The following is a 24,128-nucleotide window of genomic DNA, read 5'->3' as shown; positions in this document are numbered from 1 at the left end:
CTCCGCTCCCCTCGTGAGGGAGCTGCAGGCCGCCACGAGGCCTCCCCTCAGCCTGCTCTGCTCTGGGCTGAACAAACCAAGGGACCTCAGCTGCTGCTCCTATGTCTTGTCCTCTACACCCTGCACCATCTTTGTTGCCTTCCTTTGGATGCTGTCTAATAGTTTTTTGTCCTTTTTATACTGTGGCACCCAAAACTGCACACAGTGCTCAAGGTGAGGCTGCAGCAGCACAGACTAGTGCAGGACAATCTCTTTCCTTGACTAGCTAGCAGTGCTGTGTTTGATGCAACCCTGGACACGGCTGGCCCTTTTGGCTGCCAGGGCGCACTGCTGGCTCATGTTCAACTTGCTGTCAACTGGAACCCCCAGATTCCTTTCCACAGGGCAGCTGTCCAGCCTCTTGTCCCCCAGTATGTATATCCATGGTTGCCCCTTCCCTGGTGCAGAATCCAGCACTTGCTCTCGTTACACTTCATGTTGATGATTGCTCAGCTCTCTAATTTGTCAGTATCTCCCTGCGAGGCCTGTCTGCACTCAAGGGAGTCAACAGCTCCTCGTAGTTTAGTGTTGTCTGCAAACTGCTTAGTGTACATCTGAGTCCTGCATCCAGATAATTTATAAAAACATTAAAGAGATATGGCCCTAAAATGGGGCCTTGAGGAACCCCACTAGTGACTGGCTGCCAGCGTAATATAAGCCTATTTACTAAAAGCCTTGGAGTCTGACCTGTCAGCAAATTGTTCACGCATCATATTAGGTGTTGGTTTGGATGTATGCTGGACCTTTTGTCCAGGAGGATACTGTGAGAAACAGTATCAGAAGCTTTGCTGAAACCCAGAAAGATTACATCAGCTGGCTTCCCTTGGTCAACTAGTTGGGTGACGTTGTTATAAAAGGAAATGACATTTGTTAAACAGGAGTTTCCCTTGTGTTGGCTTTCCTTTCTGTCTTGGCTGTTACCAATGAATAGTTGTCTTTCAGGTGTTTTTCAGTAAGTCCTAGAATAAGCTTCTCCTTAAGTTTACCAGGTACTTGCAAAATTTACCAGTGAGACTGACAGGTCTGTAATTACTGTGGTCTTCTTTCTGCCTTTCTTGAAAATTAGGACAGCAAAAAGGTTGTTACATGAATGAAGAAAAGTATTGTGTGACTTCCAGTAAATAGAACATTTTCTACTCTTGCTGGAGCTACCAAAAAACTAGCAGATTAAAATATGTAAAAACTAATTTAACTTGTCATTCTTCTTAAAGAGTTGAGATTTGGACTCTGTCTTAATTATGTGAAAAAGAGAAGTAATCTTCAAAGAGACTGATAAATCTTCCCTTTTTTTTTCCCCCCCTCCAGGTTCAAGCATCTCACTTTGAAGGGCTGATTACAACTATAGTTGGATATGTTCTGCTGGCAGTGACTCTAATTGTTTGTCATGTATCCTTTTGTCATCAGTTACCTGCTTCAGATTTTACATGAGTCATCTTTCTGGAGATATTTTGGGGATGCTCAGAGGTGTTGCAGATGCAACTGATTCACCGTTTTGTTCTGCTTTTTCTGTGAAATTAGAAGAAAAGCTTTCAGTTTTCCTGGACCTTTTTCAGGTTGTGAGTGGAACTGCATTCTTCAGAACCCCTCTACATCTTTAATGAAACAAAATCTTAGGATATTATGGGGGGTCTAAAGGCATACTTGAATGCCTCTGGGTAAATTTTGAAGGTCTGTCCAAGAAGACTAGTGAAGAAGCCTTCCCCCCCCTCTTCTCCCCTTTGGTAAAAGCCACATAACATAGTATTTTATATTAAACTATGAAATGCTGGACTTGTTATTAAGTGTTTTTCAGTATTTTCTTGACAGAACCCTTTAGGGTTTGGCAGCGCTTGTTAAGTTCCAGCGATCACGTCGTTTATTAGGAGTTTGCTACATTGTTGTCAAGGTAATCCCTTTTTTTGTGTAGCAAAACAAACTTCTTTGAATTTAAAGTTACATTATAATTTTCTTAATAATTTCTGTCAATCTACTGAGATGTTCTTTACTTTTTTTTCCCACCCCTAAGGTTTCCTTGTTAGTGGTGGTAGAAATTGGTGTGTTTCCTCTCATCTGTGGCTGGTGGTTGGATATATGCTCTTTGGTAGGTATAGAAATACAGGATAAAATCTTTTTTAAGTGTTTATATTTAAAGGAAGAAAGTTCTAACGAGAACTGTTGATATGAGTTGGATGACACATTTACTGTTCTTGTAAACATAATGTTTCTAGAGTGAGAGGGTTGGGTTTCTTTCAGGCACTTAATGTTAATTTTGTTTTCCTTTATATGACTCAAAAGTTAACCTACTAGAACTAAGCTAATAAGATTGTAACCCTTTTTACTGCATTTACAAGACCACTGTGATAATAAATTTGCAGGCAAATTGGTGCACTGAATAAATTTGTTTATGGCAGCTGTCTTGCATGAGATGCTAATGACTTCATGTTTTAATAGTTGCATGATCTCTTTTGAAAAAGATTCTTGCTGTGTTTGCTTGGAATTAAAAAGGACAGCTGCGTAAAATTAAAGAAGATTTTCTGGAAAAGAAAAGATTAATTCTAAATGGAGAAAATTAATTTCTTCTAGCCTTCATAGAACTGTAATTTTACTTGTTTTCTTCCATCACAGTGCTACTCTGTTTGAACTGATTTATAACATATGCAGTGTATGTAAACGGTTGAGCTGGCTTCTTTCTTCTCTCTGTATGTCATGGATCAGAAATTGATCTTCAGTTGCTGTTCCTAATGTAAATGTTCATAAGTATTCTTTTTTATTTATTTAAATGCTATAATTTATGGATGCATGATTCAGACATATAATTTAAATGTCAAGTAGTGTATATGCACTAGGATAAACAAAATAACTAATTGTAGAAGTTTCCCAAATTTTATTTATATTTGCTTATTACTTAACTTTTAGGAAATGTTTGATGCCACTCTGAAAGACAGAGAATTGAGCTTTCAGTCTGCGCCAGGTACCACGATGTTTCTGCACTGGTTAGTTGGAATGGTTTACGTCTTCTATTTTGCATCCTTCATTCTTTTACTGAGAGAGGTAAGTCTATAAGGACAAAATTGTTAGGCAACATTAATTAGAGAAGCTTGCATGTTGAGCTGTTAGTTAGGTCTTTTGCAACCAGCTATTGCTGCTACTGTGTTCTGCGTGGATTTCAGTTTTGTTTGAAAAGGGCCACACTGGTACCTACTGCAGTGGAAAATTATGAGTTATTTTACTTCAACATTTTCAGTTTACAGAGTCTTCAAAAATGGGAGCTGCAGTGAATCTGAATGCATTTTCAATTGTTAAATATTAACACGTGAAGGCTAAGCTTGTAATTAATTATTGCTTCTCTAGTCCTCTATGAAAATGCTTTCCTTATTCTTTTTCTGTATCATTTTGTTGAACCATGTTATGTTTATACCCGTTATGTGTTTTTTTTTAAAAAAAAAAAAAGATGTAGCAGGGTTACATAGAATGTAACATGAATGACATGAAATACAAAGATAATTTTCCCTTGATGACTGTTTTCTGTTTCCCACTTTAGGTACTGAGACCTGGTGTCTTATGGTTTCTCAGGAATTTGAATGATCCAGACTTCAATCCTGTGCAGGAAATGATTCACTTGCCTATTTATAGACATCTCAGGAGGTTTATATTATCAGTGGTAAGGACTTTTCTTACAAATTTCTGTACTTAGAAAGAAAACTTCATCTGTTACTTTAACTCCCATATACAGTACTACATATTTAAGGAAAGACATTTTCACCATGAAGGTGATCAAACTCAAACTGGTTGCCAACAGAATCCGCAGCTTTTGAGATAACGAAAACTCATCTGGACAAGGATCTGAGCATCTTGATGCAGTTGGGTTTGCTCTGAGCAGAGGGTCAGACTAGTTTACTTTAGAGGTTGCTTCCAAAACAAATGATTCTTGAGTGTCTTCTCTTTACACAAAATTGCAGCAAATGTTTGTGTATTCAGCCAACAAGTGTTTATTATTATGGATATTGTAAATCACTTAACTGCTTTATGATGCTCTCAGTAACTGCAGTAAACATTTTTGGTCTGATTCAGCTAAAGCAGTGCAGAAAGGGTAGAGTAACTTTCTGGTTAAGTTTTGTGTTGAATTGCGCTGATATAGCCAGTGGTGTCTGTTTCCAGATATCATTCTATGATACTGGAACCAATGAAATTTCTTGTGATTTCCTTTAGATTTGTTTGTGTGAGGTTTGCTTAGCCTGAGACACTTCCCTTTATTGCCCTGCTGTCTTTGAAATAATGTCCTATGAACTGTGAAAACCAGTGTACTGGAAACAGTTATTTAACACACAGCATTACATACACCTGAAGTGCTTTGAGCAGTGAAAGCTCTTGGAGAGATCTTAGCACCCTCTATGAGAGAGCCTGTCAGAACATTAGAGGAGTTGACCTGTTTGCCTTTAAAAATACTTTCTTTGTAGATAATCACAATGTTTTAGTTCCATTAAACATTGTGTCACAGCAAGTGGCACAAATACTGGCAGGCATCTGCTTGTTCCCAGCGGTCTTAAACATAAGTTCTGTGACTGCATTGGAACTGGCTGTTACTTGAACTTCAGCTTATGGTTTGCTTAGCTAATTATTTCAAGAACTTTTACTGGCCTCATGCTGAAATATGAGGCTCATAATGGTGATCATTTACAGGTTGCCATTTCAAAAAACATCAGACCTTCCAAGTTGTTTCTTTCTCAATGTTTTTAAGGAAGTTTTTGTGTAGAACATGAACTATTAAGTTTCAAGAAGAACGGGATTTGATTTCTTCCTCACATATTAAGTATGCAACACTTTCTGTATTTTTATTCTCTAGTGGCATTTTTGTATACTGCATAAGAATGTATTTAAAATATAATCAATTTTTAATCTGGTTCCTTAAGGAAGTGGAATTTATAAAAGTATATGGTTTCTATACTTCTCTTCCCCCCCCCCCCCCCCCGCCCCGGCTTTGATCTTTCATCTAGTTGAGGAAATAAAAATGGAAACATCTTTTGAGGTTTCTACAAGTTGCTTGAAAACCTATCTGCTAGGAAAAGAGAGAAATCCAAAATCTATAGTCCTGGTTTTGAAGGGGAAAGAAACTAGAACCGTTCAACATTGTTCTGTCAGTGCTTGTTGAGCCAAAATCCTGTTTGGTGCTCGAAGGCATTCAGCACGAAATGCAGTGTATTTGGTCTGTCTGGGATGGAGTTGATTTTCTTCAGAGCAGTTCATGTCCTCCTGCAGTTTGGATTTGTGGCTGAAAGTGTTGAAACAGTGTTTATGGCTGTGCTTGAACACTGCTTGCACAGAGTCAGGGTTTTCTTTTTCCTGCTCTGTCCTGTTCCCTTATCCTTCCAGCAAGTAAGCTGAGTGTGGGTAGGGGTTTAGGAGGGGAGATAAACCTGGAACAGCTGACCCACACTGACAAAGGGATGGTATTCCATGCTGTAGGGCATCGTGCTCAGCAATAAAAGCTCAGGGAGAGGAGGAAGAAAGGCAGAGTTCATGGTTAGGCATTTGTCTTCCTGAGCATGTGCCCTGCTTTCCAAGAGGTGGCTAAACATGTGCCTGCTGATGGGAAGTGGTGAATGGATTCTTCTTTTTATTTGGCTTGCACATGCAGCTTCTGCTCTCTGTATTATTGTGGTTATCTCAATCCATGAACCTTCTTTCCTTCCTTCTGTTTTCTGCCCATCCAGCAAGAGAGGGGAATGAACAAGTGGCTGGGTGGATGATTGGCAGTTAGCCCAGGCTAACCCACCACTCACACAAAGCAAGTCAGAGGAGTGGGTGGGCAGCTAGGGTTGGTTGAATCTGCTATTCAAACTAACTGGTTAACTTCCTTGTTGCAGATTGTCTTTGGATCAATTGTACTGCTCATGCTCTGGCTTCCTATACGCATTATTAAGTATCTTCTGCCTAACTTTCTTCCATATAATGTTATGCTCTACAGGTATGTATTTCATTTCAGAAAGAAGTTTTCTCAATGTCCATGTAACTAGAAAAAATGCATTTGAGCTCTTTGAGCATTAATGTGACATTGTGTAGTATGTTATTTTTTTTTTTTTTCACAATTAAATCAAACTGTTCTAGAAAAGTAAAATGTCAAAGCATGTGGATACACAGTATAATTTGTCAAATAACCAAAAAGCTGCTAAGAAAAATAGCAGGCATTTTGTGATAGCTCCATAGTGATAACTGTTTACTTTCTGTATTCCTTCAAAACAGCTTTCTCTGAAACTTTTTCATAGGGAAGTTATTGTGTTTGTTTTTCACGTTCATACCTGATTATCAACAAAAGAATGTGTGTAACTGCATTTATTTTTAATTACAAGGTTATTGTTATATTATTGTTCGTATGATTCAGTGTAACAGATTGCTAACAGAATCTTGCTTATGTTTGATTTCCTGCTCTTCCTGTTGTTTCTAGTGATGCTCCAGTAAGTGAACTTTCCCTAGAGCTCCTTTTGCTTCAGGTGGTGCTCCCAGCTTTGCTAGAACAAGGGCACACAAGACAGTGGTTGAAAGGTCTCGTACGAGCATGGACTGTTACTGCTGGATACTTGCTGTAAGTGCAGAAAGCCAAAATCAACTACAAGCCTTGTGTCCAGCTTAGCCTTTTTTTAAAATGAAGGCAGCATGCTTTCAGGAGAAATATCGCAATAAGTAGCTTTAACAGTTGTTTTATAGATAGATACCTGATTTAACAAACAAACAAACAAAAAAAACTGTATAGTAATTTCCTATGTAAGTACTTCCTTCTGTGTTGTAGCTCTGGACTAGTCCAGTAATTCTTTGGTACATTATTAGAGCATTTGGTTAGTAAAAAATTTTATAAAAGTCTGACTAAACAGCTTGCTAACTCTCTGTTAAATGTAAAAGTGAGAAATACATGTCAGCAGAGCATTTCTGTCAATGAAGTAAAATTCATGCACACATCGTACATTTCTTGTTTATGGTACAAGAGGGGGTGAAATAAAAGACAATGATCTAGAATATTAAGCTGAAGACGCTGATACCTTAAAATTAGGTGTTTTAAACTTAGATATCAATCTCTCAAAAGACAATTAAAAGTGTGTCTTGGTAACCCAAAGTAAATGGTTGCACAAAATGACGTTCTTTAATTTTGACTGCAAGCCAGACTTTGTGTACCTGAAGTGATTTTTGAGTTCATGTTGTTTGCCACATCAGTCGAGAAAGAAAAAGTTGATTTTGTTGCTATTTTTTTTAATTTAACTTCAAAGTAGATTGGCATTCTCTTACCGAGTCTAAGCTGTCTGAGACTCTAAGAAAATCAATGAGAGAGACTTTTAACTCCATTGTAATCCAGTGTATTTTTTCAGCTTCTCATAAGGACCTGAAACTGTCACCACCCCATTCTTAGTTTGCATTTTGGAGTTTTTCTTGTAATGCGTTTTTCAGTGTTTTTATAGTATTTAAACATGATGGAAGAAGAGAAACGCAGATATGATAGAAATGGCTTTGCTCTCTCCACTATCACAGTTGCTAAGAACACCTGCAAAATACTTCTGTAGCAATTACAGTTGAGCAAAGATTAAAGTCTTTTACTCGGGTTTTATTAAAAAGCAAGCAGTGTTGTCAAAATACTTTCATTGTCTGGCATTAGAATATCTACATGCATCTCACTGCTATAAAAATTCTGCTACAGCAGAGGGAAGTTAACTTCTAAACATTCAAGATCTATTTGCTAACGAGGTATGCAGGGAATATGAATGGAATGTTTTTCAAATAGATTGACTGGTTCTGGGGTTGATGTTCTGAGAAAGTTGTGAACAGGTTTTGAGTGATTTAGAATCTTCTTGAAAGATTCTAGTGTAAAAGTGTCTGTGGCAAAGCAGAATTGTCCCTGTACAGTTTAGATTTGAAGACAATTGTTTCCAGTAGAGCTTAGTAACAGTAAAATACAATGTTAGTTGAACTGTCTGCTTACGTGAACAGGAATATTGATGCAATTTCCCTTTTATATGCACAAGTTTAATACCAGATGATGTTATAAAGCAAACAGAAGTGATCTCTGTGTTTGCACGGTTCTAACCTATATCCACACTGGATTTTTTCTTCTAAAGTCTGTGTTTAAGATATGGAAGAGTTTATCAGAAGATGGTTTATTTTACGTTTTCAAGATTGTGCCTGTACTCTTGTATAAGTTCTGTACTCATTCTGAGTACATATTTAGCATCTATGCATCTGTAAGATTTTCATTGATATCAAACAGAACAAAACTGAAATTTTGGTTGTTGCAGAGACCTCCATTCTTACCTACTTGGAGACCAGGAAGAGAATGAAAACAATGCGAACCAGCAGCCTAACAACCAGCATGCTCGCAATAACAATGCCATTCCAGTTGTGGGAGAAGGTCTTCATGCAGCTCATCAAGCCATACTTCAGCAAGGAGGACCCGTGGGTTTCCAGCCTTATCGTAGGCCTTTAAAATTCCCACTCAGGGTAGGTATATCTAACAGATTAAGAGAAGGGAATTTGAGAAATAGCTGTGGATTTTTATTTTTTAAAGATTTGGCCCACACGTTATCAGAAGTCAGGTGGTGGGTCACATTTCCTGTACTGCACAGTTTGCAACTTCTTGACTTTTAGAGTTATCATTATATTCTCACATGTAGCTTTTTTCAGCTTTGTAACTTGACCTTCAATTACTATTTTATTTATAGATGCTACTCTTGCTGTTGTGTATTTTATTGAAGTTCATGTCTTATTTTCCTCATGATTAGTAACGGAGAGAAGTGTAATACACTCCAGCAAACAGGTACTTCAGGAAGACCTGTAACAAGGCATAGCTTTCAAGAGGGTGTACTTCAGTCTAATAGCTGGAGTGTGTTCTAAACTCCTTTCCTTTATTATAAAGTTAAATGGAAAACAGAAAAGTGTTAAAGTACTTTAAAGTTCTAAATGCCTGCTATTAGGAAGGAGATGCTTCTTTGCAAATACTTAACATTCTAAAACAATATGCAAGTCAAACTAGATAAATTGTTTTGGTTTTACCAGAACTCTGACTGAGTTAATCAAATGTAAATTTCAGGAGAGCTCATTTACCATGGCTTCACATATACAGCTCAAGGAGGGAAATAGTGGCTGAAGTTAGAGCCACTATTGGCCTCTGAAGTTTCCTTAAGATGCTTAAGCTAAAAGAAATCTCACAACAGTGTACAAAGGAAAGCTTTTTTTTTTTCCTGTAAAACTCAACTAAGTAGAACTGAATGCAAATCTGAAAGGATTTGAGGACTTAACAACAATTAAGTTTGTGCATGTTCTAAGTTGGGGCTTTTTTTTTTTTTAATTCCCACCACTGCTATTTTTACTCTTTGAAATGGCTCTCTGCAGGAGTGTGTAGCTACAACACTGTTGCAGAAAGAACAGTGGGAGGCAGTAACTCAGGGATGAAAGGACTAAGGAAACAGAATGAATTTGCCCCCCACATAGCAGATGTTGCTATACCTGTTTAGTCCTACCAGGAAGTAAAGGCATGCTTTTGACTCAGACCAATTTAATCTAGCATAAATATGTTGTTCTTACTGAAAGGAGTGGTCCTAGTCTTATTTCTATGGCAACTGCTCCTTTCTTCCCTTCTTAATATGCTGATCAGTAAAGTGGTCCAGATGAAAACTGGTGTATACACACAAGGTGTTGCTTAGACACATTTGAAGATTCAGATAAAACTATGATGTTCTTTTTAAAGAAAATATGTTACTTGTAACATTTTGAGTTGGACTGAGTCAAGTTCATCTGAAGTTGCTGGGATGATGGACAGGTTAATTGAATTTAGTTTGGCTGCTAAGGAGGCAATTAGAGTGCAGTCTTATCTGTTGTGACCTGCTCGTATAGAACAGCTGTAGTGTGGATATGCTACTTTCAAGGGGAACAGGTGTGTTAAACCAGAGGCTTGTAAAGTCCTCCTTTCTATAAATGCCCTTGAGTTTTTTGTTTTGCTTTGTTTTTGTGGATGCTTCTGGATAAAACATATGGGCTGAAATCATCACCCCTTTTAAATCATTGCAGAGTATAAGTTTTCAGTAATTTGGGGTGCTGACGTTGAACTAGTGGTGGTAACTAAGCAGTTACTTATTCAGCTGTCAAAGATTTTTCTGTTTTTTCTGGTCTGCTTTCCTATGCCTAACATTTTAAGTTGTTCTTTGCGGACTTCTTTCTTACAGTTTTTCTCTTTCTTCTTTCAGATATTTCTTTTGATTGTTTTCATGTGCATAACATTACTGATTGCTAGTCTTATCTGCCTTACCTTACCAGGTAAGTCTATTATTGTAAAACTGTGATTAAAAATGCAGACTAATGCTCAATAATAGCAGATATTTCCAAATCACAGCGTAAAGTTAAAAGAAGAAAATATGGAGAAACGATGTCTCATTTTGAAAAGTACATAATAAAATTGTAGTAGCCTAGAATTTGAATGATGGAGTTAGTACCTTTATGTAAATGACAACTCAATAGAGAAAAGTTCAACATTTTCTTTGTTCAGTTTTATTTCTTTTTGTTTTGTTTGTTTTTTAAGGGGAGGGCTCCAAGTGTTGAGGCTCTCTGTAGTAAAATTGTGGGAAAAACAGAATTGATACCCCGTGTGTTTGCTTTGCCATTTAGAGAAGGAAAATAAATAGGCGGTTACCTGGATTCCTACAGTATCTTAATTAAATATTTCTGAAAGTGTTGCCATGACAGGTCACTAGGAGACTTCAGTAATATATGTGCTGCTTCCAAATGTGTATGAAGAGGCAGTTTTAACCAAGTCAAAAGCATTTCGGAGTTGTTATGAATAATTTGGAACAAATTAAGACGTGTAAAGTTGTTGGAATTTTTAAATCTGGCTACCATCGTACCATGTCACTTTTACCTCCTTTTAATAATGATCCTAAAGTCAATAATATATTGAGGTGTGAATTCTGAATTTCGTAGTGATTTGAATAACATTACACAAAAATAATTCCGTGGTAATATTAGTGAATAGAAACCCTATTTAAAAAATGAAACAGCAAATACGCCTTGCCGTTTCATTGGAGTGCTTCAGAAACCCGATTAGTAAACCTTAAAAATAAATAATGTGAGGCAGTGAAATAACTTAAACATCACCCATAAGATTTTAGTTCAAGCTTGTGCAGTAATCCATAATTGCCTTTGAAGTTCTGAAGATTACTATTTAGGCTCTGAATAGCACAACATTCAGTGCTTTGTTTTGTGCTGGGTCAGGTGACGTCACTGGGGTAATGAAATTTTGGAAGAAAATGTTGTATGTATATATTTGACATCATCTACATTATTATTTATGTAGGGCTTTGCACATTTGTGCCTTATGGGTATAGTACCAAAATACTGTTTAATGCTAAAAACTATCTGTGGATTGATAATTAGCAATGAATTTGATAAGTATTTTTATAGGCATCCTTCTTTAATATATCAAAAGTACTTAAAAGTGTTTGTGTTTTCAGTATTTGCTGGCCGATGGTTAATGTCATTTTGGACGGGCACCGCCAAAATCCACGAACTGTACACAGCTGCTTGTGGTCTTTATGTCTGCTGGCTAACCATCCGAGCAGTGACCGTGCTGGTAGCCTGGATGCCACAGGGTCGTAGGGTGATTTTTCAGAAGGTGAAAGAGTGGTCTCTCATGGTAAGTTTTAAGAAATGTTTCTACTGAAGTATGGGGGGAGAGGGGGGAAGGTAGATTACAGAATTGTTCAATTTTTCCTTGACAATTTTGCCTTGTAATGTGTACTACATTTTCCTTTTTGAAGCTCGTGCAGGTTACATTCCCATTGCATAGGCTAAGTTTTGGAAATGTTAAGCAGTGTACGTGATTTGCATATATGTTTATTTATGTTTGCATTTGTCTGTCTTTGTTCCTGTAAAAGTACGTTGCATATTATCCCATATGTGATGCGTCCTCAAATATATTGACATTCTCACATACACCTGAAAGATTAACTGTTGCTTCATTAGTAACTCAATGTTGTCAAACAAACAAACAAACAAAAAAAAAACAGTAAAATAACAGATGATGAATATGTCTCTGAAAAGTAACTTGGTGCATGTTTTCAGAAAGATCTTTATAATCTGTCTGATCTTCCAGAGTGGTGTTCAGATTAAGAATTTTAAAGAAAAAATCCTCTTTTATTACTAGGAGTTCTTGTGTAATATAGTTCTTGTGTAATATTCTACTTGTTCCTTAATCTGAACATCTTAATTAGGTCATACTAGTTTTGGATCTGATTTTTGGATGACACCTGTAAATTAAGAGAATTCTAGAATGAAGAAATATTCAGGCATGGTATTGTTACTAATTCTTTTGTTTAAGTTAGATATATTCCATTATGGGTGAACGTTTAAGATTTGGTTTTAACTGGAGAAAAATCTGTAGTTTTGGAAAGATTCTTCTAAATGCTTGGAAAATGTGTACATTCTTCCACATTCTTGTAACTGTGTTGGAAAAGTACAACATAATAATGCCATTGGATGGTATTCCTTCCTGATAAGAGTAAAATGCAAGTCTGTGGTTTAAAACTATATGGATAACAATAGGTACGGTCATGTCTTTTTTTGGAGGGGGCTTAGAATAGGACCCGGTCCTGAAAATTTTTATTGCAGATCTGTTTATGTTTATAATTACTTTTATGGGTGTGTATGTATATGTGAATTAGAAGTCTGTAGTGTTTTTTTCTCCAGTCTTATCTGGTTTTGTAGTTCAGGTTGCGTTTTGAAAATTAAAAAACAACAAATCATGACAAACATACTAACTGCATGTCTTGGATGTTTTAGATAATGAAGACGTTAATAGTGGCTATACTGCTAGCAGGTGTGGTTCCACTTTTACTTGGTCTTCTGTTTGAACTGGTCATTGTCGCACCGTTGAGAGTTCCTTTGGATCAAACACCTCTCTTCTATCCTTGGCAGGTCAGTTGCTCTCATTCTTCTGCTGCTATTGATCCATTTCTTTACTTAAGATTAAGGGTTACCCGAGTTCTTGTTTCACATTGTTTCAGTGCTTCAGTGTATTTCCCATGAATACGTTTCCAGGCAGCAGAGAGAAGATAGTCAATCTGGATGCAAGGATTACTTAAACCAGACAGATAGGTCTAGTAATTTAAGTATGAGAAGATGAATTTTATGAGATGACTTCAGAGGGTCTTTGCATTTCAGTGATCAAACAGACACCACGTTACATACAGAAGTTAGTATAGCTATGTTTATATATGCACAGATGCACGTATTCTGTCTGATCTTTTTGGAACGCCTTCTACCTGTGGTTAATGCAGCAAGAGGTTCGGTTGCTTTTTTTTTTAAACACAGAATTTTAATTCAGTGATGGTGTGCAATATGAATGACACTGAGGGGAGACCTCATCAATGGGTATAAATATCTGAGGGGAGGATGTCAAGAGGATGGAGCCGGTCTCTTTTCAGTTGTGCCCAGTGAACAAAATTCATAATTTGTTTCTAGGTAAATGTTACCAATGTTAATTAGCTTGTACCAAAATGTTAGTCTGTTGCTGTAAGTGTAACACTTTAATTTTCTAGATGCTAGTAGAAGCTGACTTTCCCAGTTCAAGGGAGTTGAGTATTTTATAGATGTTAAGTGAGGGTGAGTGTCCTGTCTTTCTTAGGAGATGGCAAAAGATGATGCCTCTTTCAAACAAATTCCTCTGTAAATAGAAAGGAAATATTTTTTTTTCATTTCCAAGTAATATTAAGAAGTTACTCTAAAACCTTCCGGTCATCAAGCTATTTAAAAAGTTGTTAATGCTAACTAATCCGTTTTGATAAAATTAGGACTGGGCTCTTGGAGTTCTGCATGCCAAAATAATCGCAGCCATAACTCTCATGGGTCCTCAGTGGTGGCTGAAAACTGTTATTGAACAGGTAAGAACAAAATGTCCATGTGAATTACCTGTAAAGTATGGTTTGACAGATGTTTTTTTGAATGTGTGAGTCAAAAAATTAAAATTACTGTTGTAGTAATTTGAATAATTGAGTAAAACTCAAGTAGTCATGTAGAATTCCTTTAAATTGCGTATCCAAGTCCATTATGGTACACTTAAGAATAAAAAAAAAAACTCAGAAATTGAAAATAAAGAAAATACTGTGTATAGGTATATGCGGTTTATCAGGTTTTTGTTAAAGTGAGAAACATAATTCTTTCTTCAGATGAATTCATGTGTGTTCATATAGGGGATATACATAATGTTCACCACTCAAGAACAAAATCTCTGCTGTCACTGGAGCTATAAAGATTCCCACATGCATACACAAAGATCTGAAAGATAGTGTTGCCTTTCCCCTTTAATTAAGTTGGTGTGAGCAGTTCTGAATTGTACAGCCTGTTGCTTTATTTGGCACAAGTATTTTTTCCTTGAGTGTAACCTAAGTTCTACACTTATCTCAACAATGTATCTCACTTGTTTGTCGGAAAATAACTTTTCAACCCTGTTACATCAAATGTAACGGCCATGGTGCAAGTCTTGACCTCTATACAAAAGGTTCCTGTCTTCATTAGATCTAGCCCAGAGTCCCAGTTGTTGAACCATTTACTGATCATTTTAGGTGTCACACTGTAGGAATGTAGTCTTAGTTCTGTGAGTACCTCTTGCTGCATGGCACAGCTCCTTCCATTTCAAATGCTCTTCCTGGGCCTGTTTCTTATACACATGCTCTTCTGAGCCATCCTTAGAAATGGTTACACCCAAGCTGTGGGACAGAGGCCCTTGTTTAGCTCTGTGTGGTAGCTGTTTGAAATTGATTGTTTCCTGTGATTAGTCTAGTCATGTTCAGACATTAGCTCTTACTCATAATTATAGAAACCCAGAAATTGTGGAGACCCTGTCTTCGCATGCAGAGGCTCTGGTCTGCCCATCTGAGTACATACATCCAAGAATATTTTAGGACCTCTTATCTTTCAGCCTCTGTTGCCAAATTTAATAGGTTTGCTCTACTAGCAGCCACAGGATCTTTCAGCACAGTTAACAGCACAAAGCAATCCCAGGTCACAAACAAAACTGCCATTTCACAGCTCTGTTTAACGATCTTTTGGCTAGTCTTTTACACTGCTGCAACCAAATCCCAGCACTATTTCAGATTAAGTTATTCTCCAGGGAACTATTCAAATGATTTCCTGAGACATTCATGATGTAGATTGGCATGCTTTTTTTTTCTTTTTTTTCAACTATGACTGTCATGGTTTTCTTCACCTTGGGAATGTTGTTTGCATCTCATGAGGAGAGTTGTGTAAAACCTTGCTACTGTAAGCACAAGGTGTGGCTGTTTTGACTGATCCATTCTATTTCTATCTTGTTCTTCTTAGGTATATGCAAATGGGATTCGTAACATCGATTTACAATTCATAATCTGTAAACTGGCAGCACCCGCAATCTCTGTTCTGTTACTTTCCCTGTGTGTACCGTACATCATAGCTTCTGGGGTTGTACCTTTATTAGGTATGTATACATCTTGAATACCTGATTATCTTCTGATGCTTTAGGGCAAGGTAAACGTATCCGTGGAAATAAAACATCAAGCTCTAGGTTATTTAAACAAACAAAAAGACAACACTATTCTGCCAGCAAATGTAAATGCTTAAGGATTTCTGTCATCTTATGTCTGGTGACTTTGTTTGTTTGAGAAATTTAATATGTTATTCTGACTGGCTTCCTAACATGCAGAATACATCAAAAGTATGGGATTGAATATCTAACAGCAGAAATGTAGGTATCTAGCTGGCTTGGGAAAGGGATGTTTTATTAGTTTATTTGAACAGTCAACCTTTAATATTATTCTTTCTTTAAGAGCTATAACTGAGCTGAGGACATCTTTTCTGACTTGTCACATTTTGAAGGAAGCTTAGAATAGTGAAAATACCTGTTTTGGTTTGAGATTGTCATTCAGTATTACGGTGTTTCCTTTTTTTTAAATGTAAACGTGGATTTTTTTTTCAGACTTTCTTATCCCCTTATACTTGAATGAAATACGTTTTATATGTGAATGAAATTCAAATTGAATGAAATTCAAGTTTTATACTTGAATGAAATAAGTTTTATTAGAAGCAGGATGTGCTTTTTCATCAACAGACTTTTTTTTTTTGCTGGTTAGTTTTGATGATAACGGGATATTCAAGAAGTCCTATTTTATTCTTCAGTCTCTCATTTGAATGCATACTTCAAAGTATGCTTCAAAATGCAAAGTTGAGTGTCAACTTTTTGTTGATACAAGGTACACAAAAGTCAGTAAGCAAGGAAAGCTGGTAAGCACCACTGTTTGCTGGGGGTTTTCACTGTATTAATGGAGAGCTTTCAGCTTTAATGCTTATGATGACCAGGATAGACACTTGTCAGGTTGGCTATCAGAGATATGTGGACATGTTATTTCACTGCCCTACCACTGAAGTTACAGTATAACAAAAAGCTGAATCAGCTACAGAAGCAGGAATACATCTTACCTTTGGCAATGTCAGATTATGTGAGGGTTGTATTTTCTTTTGTAGGAGTTACTGCTGAAATGCAAAACCTAGTTCAGCGTCGAATCTATCCTTTTCTGCTCATGGTGGTGGTTTTGATGGGAATCCTCTCCTTCCAAGTCCGCCAGTTCAAGCGCCTTTATGAACATATTAAAAATGACAAGTGAGTATATAGTATGGTTTTGTTAAGGGCTTTTAATTTATCCACTTTAATGATAACAACCATAGGTTGAATGTAGAGTCTTAGGGCTAAAAGGGATTTTAAGAAGCTTTTTAGACAAGTGACTTTCTGAAGCAGACTTAGACTAAACTGTTCTTGGCAAGTATTTTACCTGTTCTTCAGGCAGACAAGCAGAGAAACAAACTCGTTATGAACGGAAGACACTCCCCTATGTCTAACTTGAAGGTATTTTTTACCCCATATGATGCTGGTTGCTAGTCTGTCTCTTCTCTAAGCCTTGAAGGGCAAGTGAGTGTAAAAACTTATTGCGTATTTGAAAGTAAAATCTTTCATCCTGCTGCTGCTTATAAAACCATTTCTTCAACATTTTCTGCATAATGTTTTTTCTTATTCTTTCTAATTGTTAGTCCAATTAACCTGTTAAAGTTGAGGTGAATGGATTGTTTGTCTTTATCAAATTTTGCACACTTTTCTGACGATTTTACTAATTATTACTCTGCTTTACTTAGATGCATGATAAAAATACTTATTTTCCCATTGTTTTTCTGGTTAGCCTGAATAGTTTCTAAGCTTTTATTGTTATCCTTACTACCCATGTTCAAAATGCTTGTTGTTCTCCAGTCATTTAAAAACATGCCCTTTCTTCTTGAAGTTGATCAGTATTGCATCAGATGTTACAAAGGATCTGTTCCAAAGCATTTTTGGAATAAGTATAATTTAGTTTTTTAGATTTGAGTGCAACTAACTGATCAAAATATTCTTTAATTTTTTTCTGTTCTAGACAATTCCATTTTTAAGTTCTTATCCTACTCCATTCTGTGTTTCTACATTACATTTTTATGCATCTTATCTTAACATTTTTCTGAAGTTGAAAGCAACAAGAAATTAAATGTCCCATTTTTTTTCAGCAGGCATGTTGCTTGCTCACTTTTAACAGTTAAGTACTAGAACTTTTATTTCCATCATGTTTCTCATACTTACAAGTATGAGTACACATACTTCATATGACCTTTTCTTAAAACGTTTTATATCCCTTTCTGAGTAGTGCAGTGTGCAGTTCCACTGCTTTGGGGGTTATTTGGGAAAATTAGTTTTGAACCCCAGAAACTAGCTTTCTTAGTTTTGTTTTGTATAAAAAAGGAATAAATGTGTTACATGTTCGTCCTGAGTTGCCATAGAACAGATTTGCTTTCCACTGCCTACAAAAGGAGTCAAATCTAAAATGCACTTCTTTGAACCATAAATGTTCTGAAGTTACCGATACATTAAAAGTGTTTGGTGTAAATGTACAATTAATAAAATCTATAACTATTAATAGAGTTTTTACTAAAATTAAACTCTAAGCTGCTCAATATATATTTTAGTACCTTTAATTTTATCAGGTATTTTAAATCTTTGTTCCCAACATGCCTTTACTTGTGTGTGTGTGTGTGTGTATATATATTATTTTTTTATATATGTGTTCTCAGCTAAATGTTAATATCTTTTAAGCAGAATGCATATTGAATTGCAGCTTGCATTAATATTGTAAATTGCTTTCTTGCAGCCTACAAACCTGTGAAAATATCTAAGTGTAAATTACTTTGATATTAAATGAACTTATCAAAGAAAGTATTGTAGCCACCCTTGTAGACAAGAAGGTTGTGTAACATAAGTTAATGATCTGATTATGATTACAGTAAGCCAAGCATACATAGTCATGCTAGCCAGTAGAGGTTTATAGTCTAGAAATATGCTTAATTACATCTTTTACTTAACAAATTTAAAAAGAACATACAAATTCTGTGACATTCTCAAATGTGCAAACAATATGTTGTGGTTTGATTATGGTAAAGTGGGAAAAGAAGCAGTGGTGAAAGTTTCTAAAGGAAATAGTAAGTTTCTGTTGGAGAATTCATGGGAGCATATGGTTCTTTTACACACAGAACCAGCAGACAAGTAGGAAGCACAGAAAAGAATTTAGATGGCAAAAAGTAGATGTGTGAAATGATATAGAGGAGGTAAGGAATAAAGTGAAAGATAAAATCTGCTAAGCTGATGAGGCAATGTGATGTGGTAACAGAATTTAAATAAAGTAATCATACAGCACTTAGGCCTGACCCTGACATGAAGTAGCATGAAAACATTTTCCCTCCCTTTAAGAAGGATTGAGCTTTGGTAAAAGCTCTTCGTTTACGATACTTTTTTTTTTTCCAACAAAGGTTTTTTTTTAATTGGATATATGAGCTGAGCGTCGTGTACTCACATGATGCATGTTCTGCATTGTGGCAGATTCTTTACTGGAGTTAGAACCTCATTAACACTCATTTGGTTTTGTATTGAGTTGTTACAGATGTCTTGTTCATTTGGGTGAACACTGCAGAAGTGTTCATAGAAGTATCATCTAGCAAAAGGGACTGGCTTTACAAATAATACTAAACACACTCCTTTTGTATCTATTTCGTATCTTGCTTGAGTTGTATATTTCTGAATTGTATGACTCCCAAAGTTAAGGCTGTAAACACAACCCCGTAATAGCTATATATTCCCTTGTGAAATACCTAAAAGTTGAGGGGAAAAAAAGATGAAAATATGGAGATTGTTGAAGGCAGTTGTTGGGGTGGGGAGTCACGTGTAGGATAACTTTTACTGACATGAGAAAGCTCCTTATGCAACAAAGGAGATAGAGTGGATTTATGGTACAGAATTGTAGTAACTTCTGTTAAATTATTGCTGTTTTTATTATAATTTCAGATACCTTGTTGGGCAACGACTTGTGAATTATGAACGAAAGTCTGGTAAACAAGGCACATCAACAACTCCACCTCAGTCTTCGCAAGAATAGATGGTCATATTAAACATCTTGACCTTCCCTTTGCCTTCACATGTCCTTTTTTCATAGACTTTTCTTCAGTTTTTGGATATCTCTCCCAATAATACTCTCAGCAGTGTTTTGGCTTCTGTTTGTAGCATCCAGATAGCAGTTAAGGCACTGTTCCTTACCTGTGTGTTCTGGTGTTATCAATGCTGTCTGAGGTCTGTATATGTGTAAATAGAAGTATCCTGACACCCTAAAACCTTGGATTAAAAAGAATGTGCATTGTACATCTTTAAAAAGAAAAAAAGTATATTAATTTATTAAATCTAGTTGTCACTTTATTTTGGACTGTTGTTCTGTTGACAAACAATGTGCCACAAAGCAATAGTGCAAAGAGGCAAGATGTTTTTATAAAATTTGGGGCTTACTTTATGGTGTTCATAACAGTTCTTATTGTAGTAAGATCGTATGATATTTCATGGATGGAAAGGCCACACAGAATATCAGAAGTAAATAACTGTTCTTACAGTCAGCAGTGAAGTGGCTATGGTGAGAACATAATGAACTATGTCTCTTGCTGTCAAGTCTTTTTTTTATTATTTTGTATAACACCAAAGCTGTTGTACATTTTCTATTGCCTGATTGTTTTTCATGTGTCTGAGTTTGTAATATTGTACAGTTACTGTTAAATCAAGAAAAGATGTCCTTTTCTGAGAATTCAGATGTACTTGTTGAGGCTCAGCTGGGTTTTCGGTTTGTTTGGGGGTTTTCTGGGGCTTTGGGAATCAGGATTTCCTGAATTGAAGCAGTAAGTAAAAATTTACTAAAGCTAGGTGATGGAAGCATTTAAAGGTACCAAGAAAAATTAGATAGGTTTACCACTTACCAGTAGTAGAATTTTTCAAGACCTCAAGAGAAGGGATGAACCTTATCTGATGTGTTTGCACAGAAACAAAGAGCATAGTATAAGCAACATTCTGACCTGGTCTTTAATTAAAGAGTTTGAAATCTTTTTTTTTTCCTCCTTTCCTGTGAGTTACCTAAGTTGCAAATTACAGTGTGAATTTTATATTATACAATTACATTTTAAAAAATATATATTCTTTCAGAATTGGTCGGCATGATTTTTTTTATGGGAGTAACCCTAAGGAAGTCATGCATCACATACCATTGATTGCCTCTGGGGCAGGGGAATATATGTTATTATATATGCTATTAAACAGGCAAAGAAAAGTTAGGTTTCTTTGCAAGGACACAAACAAGAGCCACCAAAACAAGTTTGTGTTATTTCTATATAGAGATAGAGTTCTTTTGCAGTAATTTTTAATGTAGATGTTTTGAAGAAAATACATACCAGTATCACAAGGCTTTAAGTACCATCAAATCTAAGGCTAAGGTTGCAATACTTTTCTTAGATTAAATGGGGAAATACAAGTATCCATTGCAGTAATCGGAAAATCGATGGAACAATTAAATTTGCTACTTGGTACGTTGTCCTTCAGTATTCTGCACTTAACTGTATGTGTATCTAATTAATACTTGAGAATCTGGCAGGTGCTTGGAGTGTGTCATCTCCTTTTATTAACATTGCATCTCTGATCTGATGTTTTCTGCGCTAATTTGGTCCAGGCTCTGATGGTGGTAGTGCATTTCCTGGTGTGTGACTGTCACGTTGTAAGGCAGTGAGCACACCAACCAAATGCATCAGAACCTGGTGTCAGGAGGATTGGGCTGTCACGGTCATAAGGACAGAAACTACTACTTTGCAGAATTACTATTTTCCTGAAAGTTTTGAACCCATAAATACTAGCTTTTGGAGTGATTCGTTAGGATTTTTTCCAGTGAAATGAAGTCATAGAAAAATAGCCAAAATATTTCTCTCTAATTCACCTTTGCTGCCTAAAGGCTAAATTGAGTATTTACCCCCAAATATTTTTGATGTGCATAAATGTAGCATTTGAATATTTACAGTGGCGTATGTTGTGGGACAAGTATTTTTCACAAGATTGCATTCACTGGTAACATGACATTCTTATTTATGCCAGAATTCTGTCCTTGACAAATCTTTTGTAAACAGTTCCAAACCGATCTTAATCACTCAAATATTGCCAGCACTACTGTGCATCATGCAGAATTTTCAGTTCTTGTAACATTGTGTTTTTATCCAAACTGGTCTTAACATTAAAATTTATTAAGAAAAAGCCTTTGTGCTGTTCCTTATTATTGTTAATTTTACAAGTCATGACATGAGAAATAATAACTTGGTCCAGTCTTGTAATGTGAACTGTAGCTATTTTATGGTGGTTTACATTATCCATACTTGCTCGTTGTTAATGAGAGCTGGTTTCAAATGAAACTGTTGTTTGCTTTTGCAGTACATTACAGATCATGGGTGGAGTGAAATTTCTGAAACCGTCCATTGTAAGATTCCAAAGAAAAATCTCATCTGTCTCCTTACATTAAGCGTGTTTGGGGGAAGAAAGCTGTGTAGAACAGGAGCTAAATGGCATAACTTTTTTATTGCTTTAAATTTTAATAGTTTGCCTTACTGTGCTGTGTACTCTTCTGGGATAGAAACTTGATAGTAAGCATGCAAGTGAACTGGCTGTTGCTAGGACAGCTGACAAGCTCTGTACCAGTGGCTTCCATCTGCGCTAGAGTGATACAGCGTGCAGTGGTTTTACATTACTCTTCAAGTGGGAGAGAAACTGTGTGCGATTTCATCACAATTTGTGCTGACCTTGGGTCTCAAACGGAGGGGCTGGAGATGTGTACTGGCTTAATTGTATCCCCTTTGTGGTGTTGAGTGTCTAATGCTGTTGGTAGATCTACAAGCCTTTATCTGCTATTTGTCAGATGGCTTTGTAGCCATCTTTTGCATAATGAAGAAGTTAATTGCAGCATGGCTTTGACTCTTTTTACACAGAATATTTTATATTGATTAAAAACAGTAAAAAGTCTGCATCTTTTCTCTGACTACCCCTTCTCCGCTGGGTAAAGCTTAAGTTACTTGTTTACATTTCTGCGGGCCCTCTGGAACCTGTAACTATTTTCTGTCGGCTACTTCCTCAGCGAGATGCAGGCTCCAACAGTGATTGCAGCGCTTGCATCATTTTTCAGTTGAGCGCATTCGTCCCTTGCTTCCCCCTGTGTGTGAGCAAAGGTCTTCATAAAAATGTTCACAGCAGCCCTGTTACTCTTCAGAGAATTCGGGGGGGTGGGGGAGGGGGGGAGGGGACAAAAAAAAAAAAAAAACACACCACTACCTACAAAACCACCACTACCTACAAAACGCAACTGACAGTGGCTTCTTGATTTCACTGCCCAGCAGGCTGACCAGTATTGCTGCCTTGTACTTCACTGTCTGGCTGTTTGTTTTTATCTAGGTTGTAAATTCTTCGTGATAGGGTCAGTGTTCGTGCGTTTGCCTTGTGAATAGGCACTGTATCATCCGAGCAATGACAGGGGTTCTTGGCAGAATTTGTAATAAAAACATTAAGCAGGGAATTGAGCCTTGATAATACAGTAAAATTTAGGATGTCTTCAGAAGCAGATAAATTAATTTTTACAGTGTCAAGGTAAGTTAGAGCTCTCTCTTTCTCTGATATCTCGGTTATTAATTAGACTAACTGGAACTGAAGAATTGCAAAGTTACAAGAATTGTATTAAGTCTGGGATTAGTCCAATAATAAGCTATGCTTGTGCTTTTAATTTCTTTGTTTAGAAGTCAACATCAGTTGGGAAATGAGATGCTGAAATCAACGTTTCCTAATAATGGGTATATTCAGAAGATATTTCCAAAGGTCAAATATTTTTCCAAAATAAACAATGCTTGGAAGTCAGTATAATAGGGGGACGGAGCACTGACAAGATTTCACAGCTGTACACATCAGTTTTGATGCCTTAATGCTTACTTGCTGTTGACGCTTGTTGACTAGTGTCCAGTGCCAAAGCTGCATAGGCTTTATTTTTTTTTCATTCTGTACAAGGAGAAATTAAACGTATTTGGAGTCGTCTGACATCGGGTTGGAAGGTGGGAATTAACCTTACTAACATGATGAATATTAGTTCACTTGGTCTTAAGGATGGGTCCTGCTCTTGGAAAATATGTTTTACCAGGAGGGAAGAGCTTCCTTGTTGCTTACAAAAATACAACACTGCAAAACTCGATACTTATTTATGTTGAATAGAATTTGTATTGGAACCTTGATAGTGAATATCTGGCATTACGTGTTAAAAATGTGCAAAATTGGTTAAAGGGCCCAGTTAAGTTCAGTATGATTGGGCTAAACCTAAACATGCTGCTGCATTGAAATGGAGTTAATAGAGAATACTTTGGCTAGTTGTGATTAGGAGTGGTGGAAGCAGGAAGAAGCTGAAGAATTTAGAAGATAAAATCAGGTGATCCTGCTATAAACCAAGTATGTCCATAGATATACTTCTCTTCCTTGTAAAAATCATTAGTAATTGGTAAAGTGCAGGGGTAAAAGTGCTCAGTGTCTAAGGCAAGAATATGACACTTGGGTATTTACTCCCTCTGTCATAACAGTTTTATCAGCTTTATTTTGTTCGCAAAACTGCATGGCTTATGTACTGCCTTTATAACTTAGGGCCAAGATTCTCAAAATGATCTATGAA

General features: G+C 36.5%; 1 protein-coding gene across 3 annotated transcripts in view; it reads left to right on the top strand.

Annotated features, from left to right (window-relative positions):
- MARCHF6 (membrane associated ring-CH-type finger 6) overlaps positions 1 to 21,694 on the top strand; it is a 48,932-nt gene extending 27,238 nt beyond the window's left edge. For all 3 annotated transcript variants that reach the window (XM_048076398.2, XM_048076397.2, XM_066992574.1), the window contains exons 12-26: positions 1,345 to 1,425; positions 1,856 to 1,924; positions 2,045 to 2,119; positions 2,935 to 3,069; positions 3,560 to 3,679; positions 5,883 to 5,983; positions 6,461 to 6,598; positions 8,295 to 8,496; positions 10,239 to 10,308; positions 11,499 to 11,680; positions 12,826 to 12,960; positions 13,836 to 13,925; positions 15,364 to 15,496; positions 16,540 to 16,675; positions 19,427 to 21,694. In XM_048076398.2, coding sequence (XP_047932355.1) covers positions 1,345 to 1,425; positions 1,856 to 1,924; positions 2,045 to 2,119; positions 2,935 to 3,069; positions 3,560 to 3,679; positions 5,883 to 5,983; positions 6,461 to 6,598; positions 8,295 to 8,496; positions 10,239 to 10,308; positions 11,499 to 11,680; positions 12,826 to 12,960; positions 13,836 to 13,925; positions 15,364 to 15,496; positions 16,540 to 16,675; positions 19,427 to 19,517 — 1,758 coding nt within the window. In that variant the 3' untranslated portion in view covers positions 19,518 to 21,694. The remainder of the gene's footprint in view (positions 1 to 1,344; positions 1,426 to 1,855; positions 1,925 to 2,044; positions 2,120 to 2,934; positions 3,070 to 3,559; positions 3,680 to 5,882; positions 5,984 to 6,460; positions 6,599 to 8,294; positions 8,497 to 10,238; positions 10,309 to 11,498; positions 11,681 to 12,825; positions 12,961 to 13,835; positions 13,926 to 15,363; positions 15,497 to 16,539; positions 16,676 to 19,426) is intronic.
- The last annotated feature ends 2,434 nt before the right edge of the window (positions 21,695 to 24,128 follow it).

The sequence above is a fragment of the Anser cygnoides genome, chromosome 2 (assembly GCF_040182565.1).
Source record: "Anser cygnoides isolate HZ-2024a breed goose chromosome 2, Taihu_goose_T2T_genome, whole genome shotgun sequence".
In the NCBI taxonomy this organism is placed as follows: Eukaryota; Metazoa; Chordata; class Aves; order Anseriformes; family Anatidae; genus Anser; species Anser cygnoides.
Note: the sequence above shows the minus strand (reverse complement) of the source record. Positions and strands in the feature narration are given on the sequence as shown.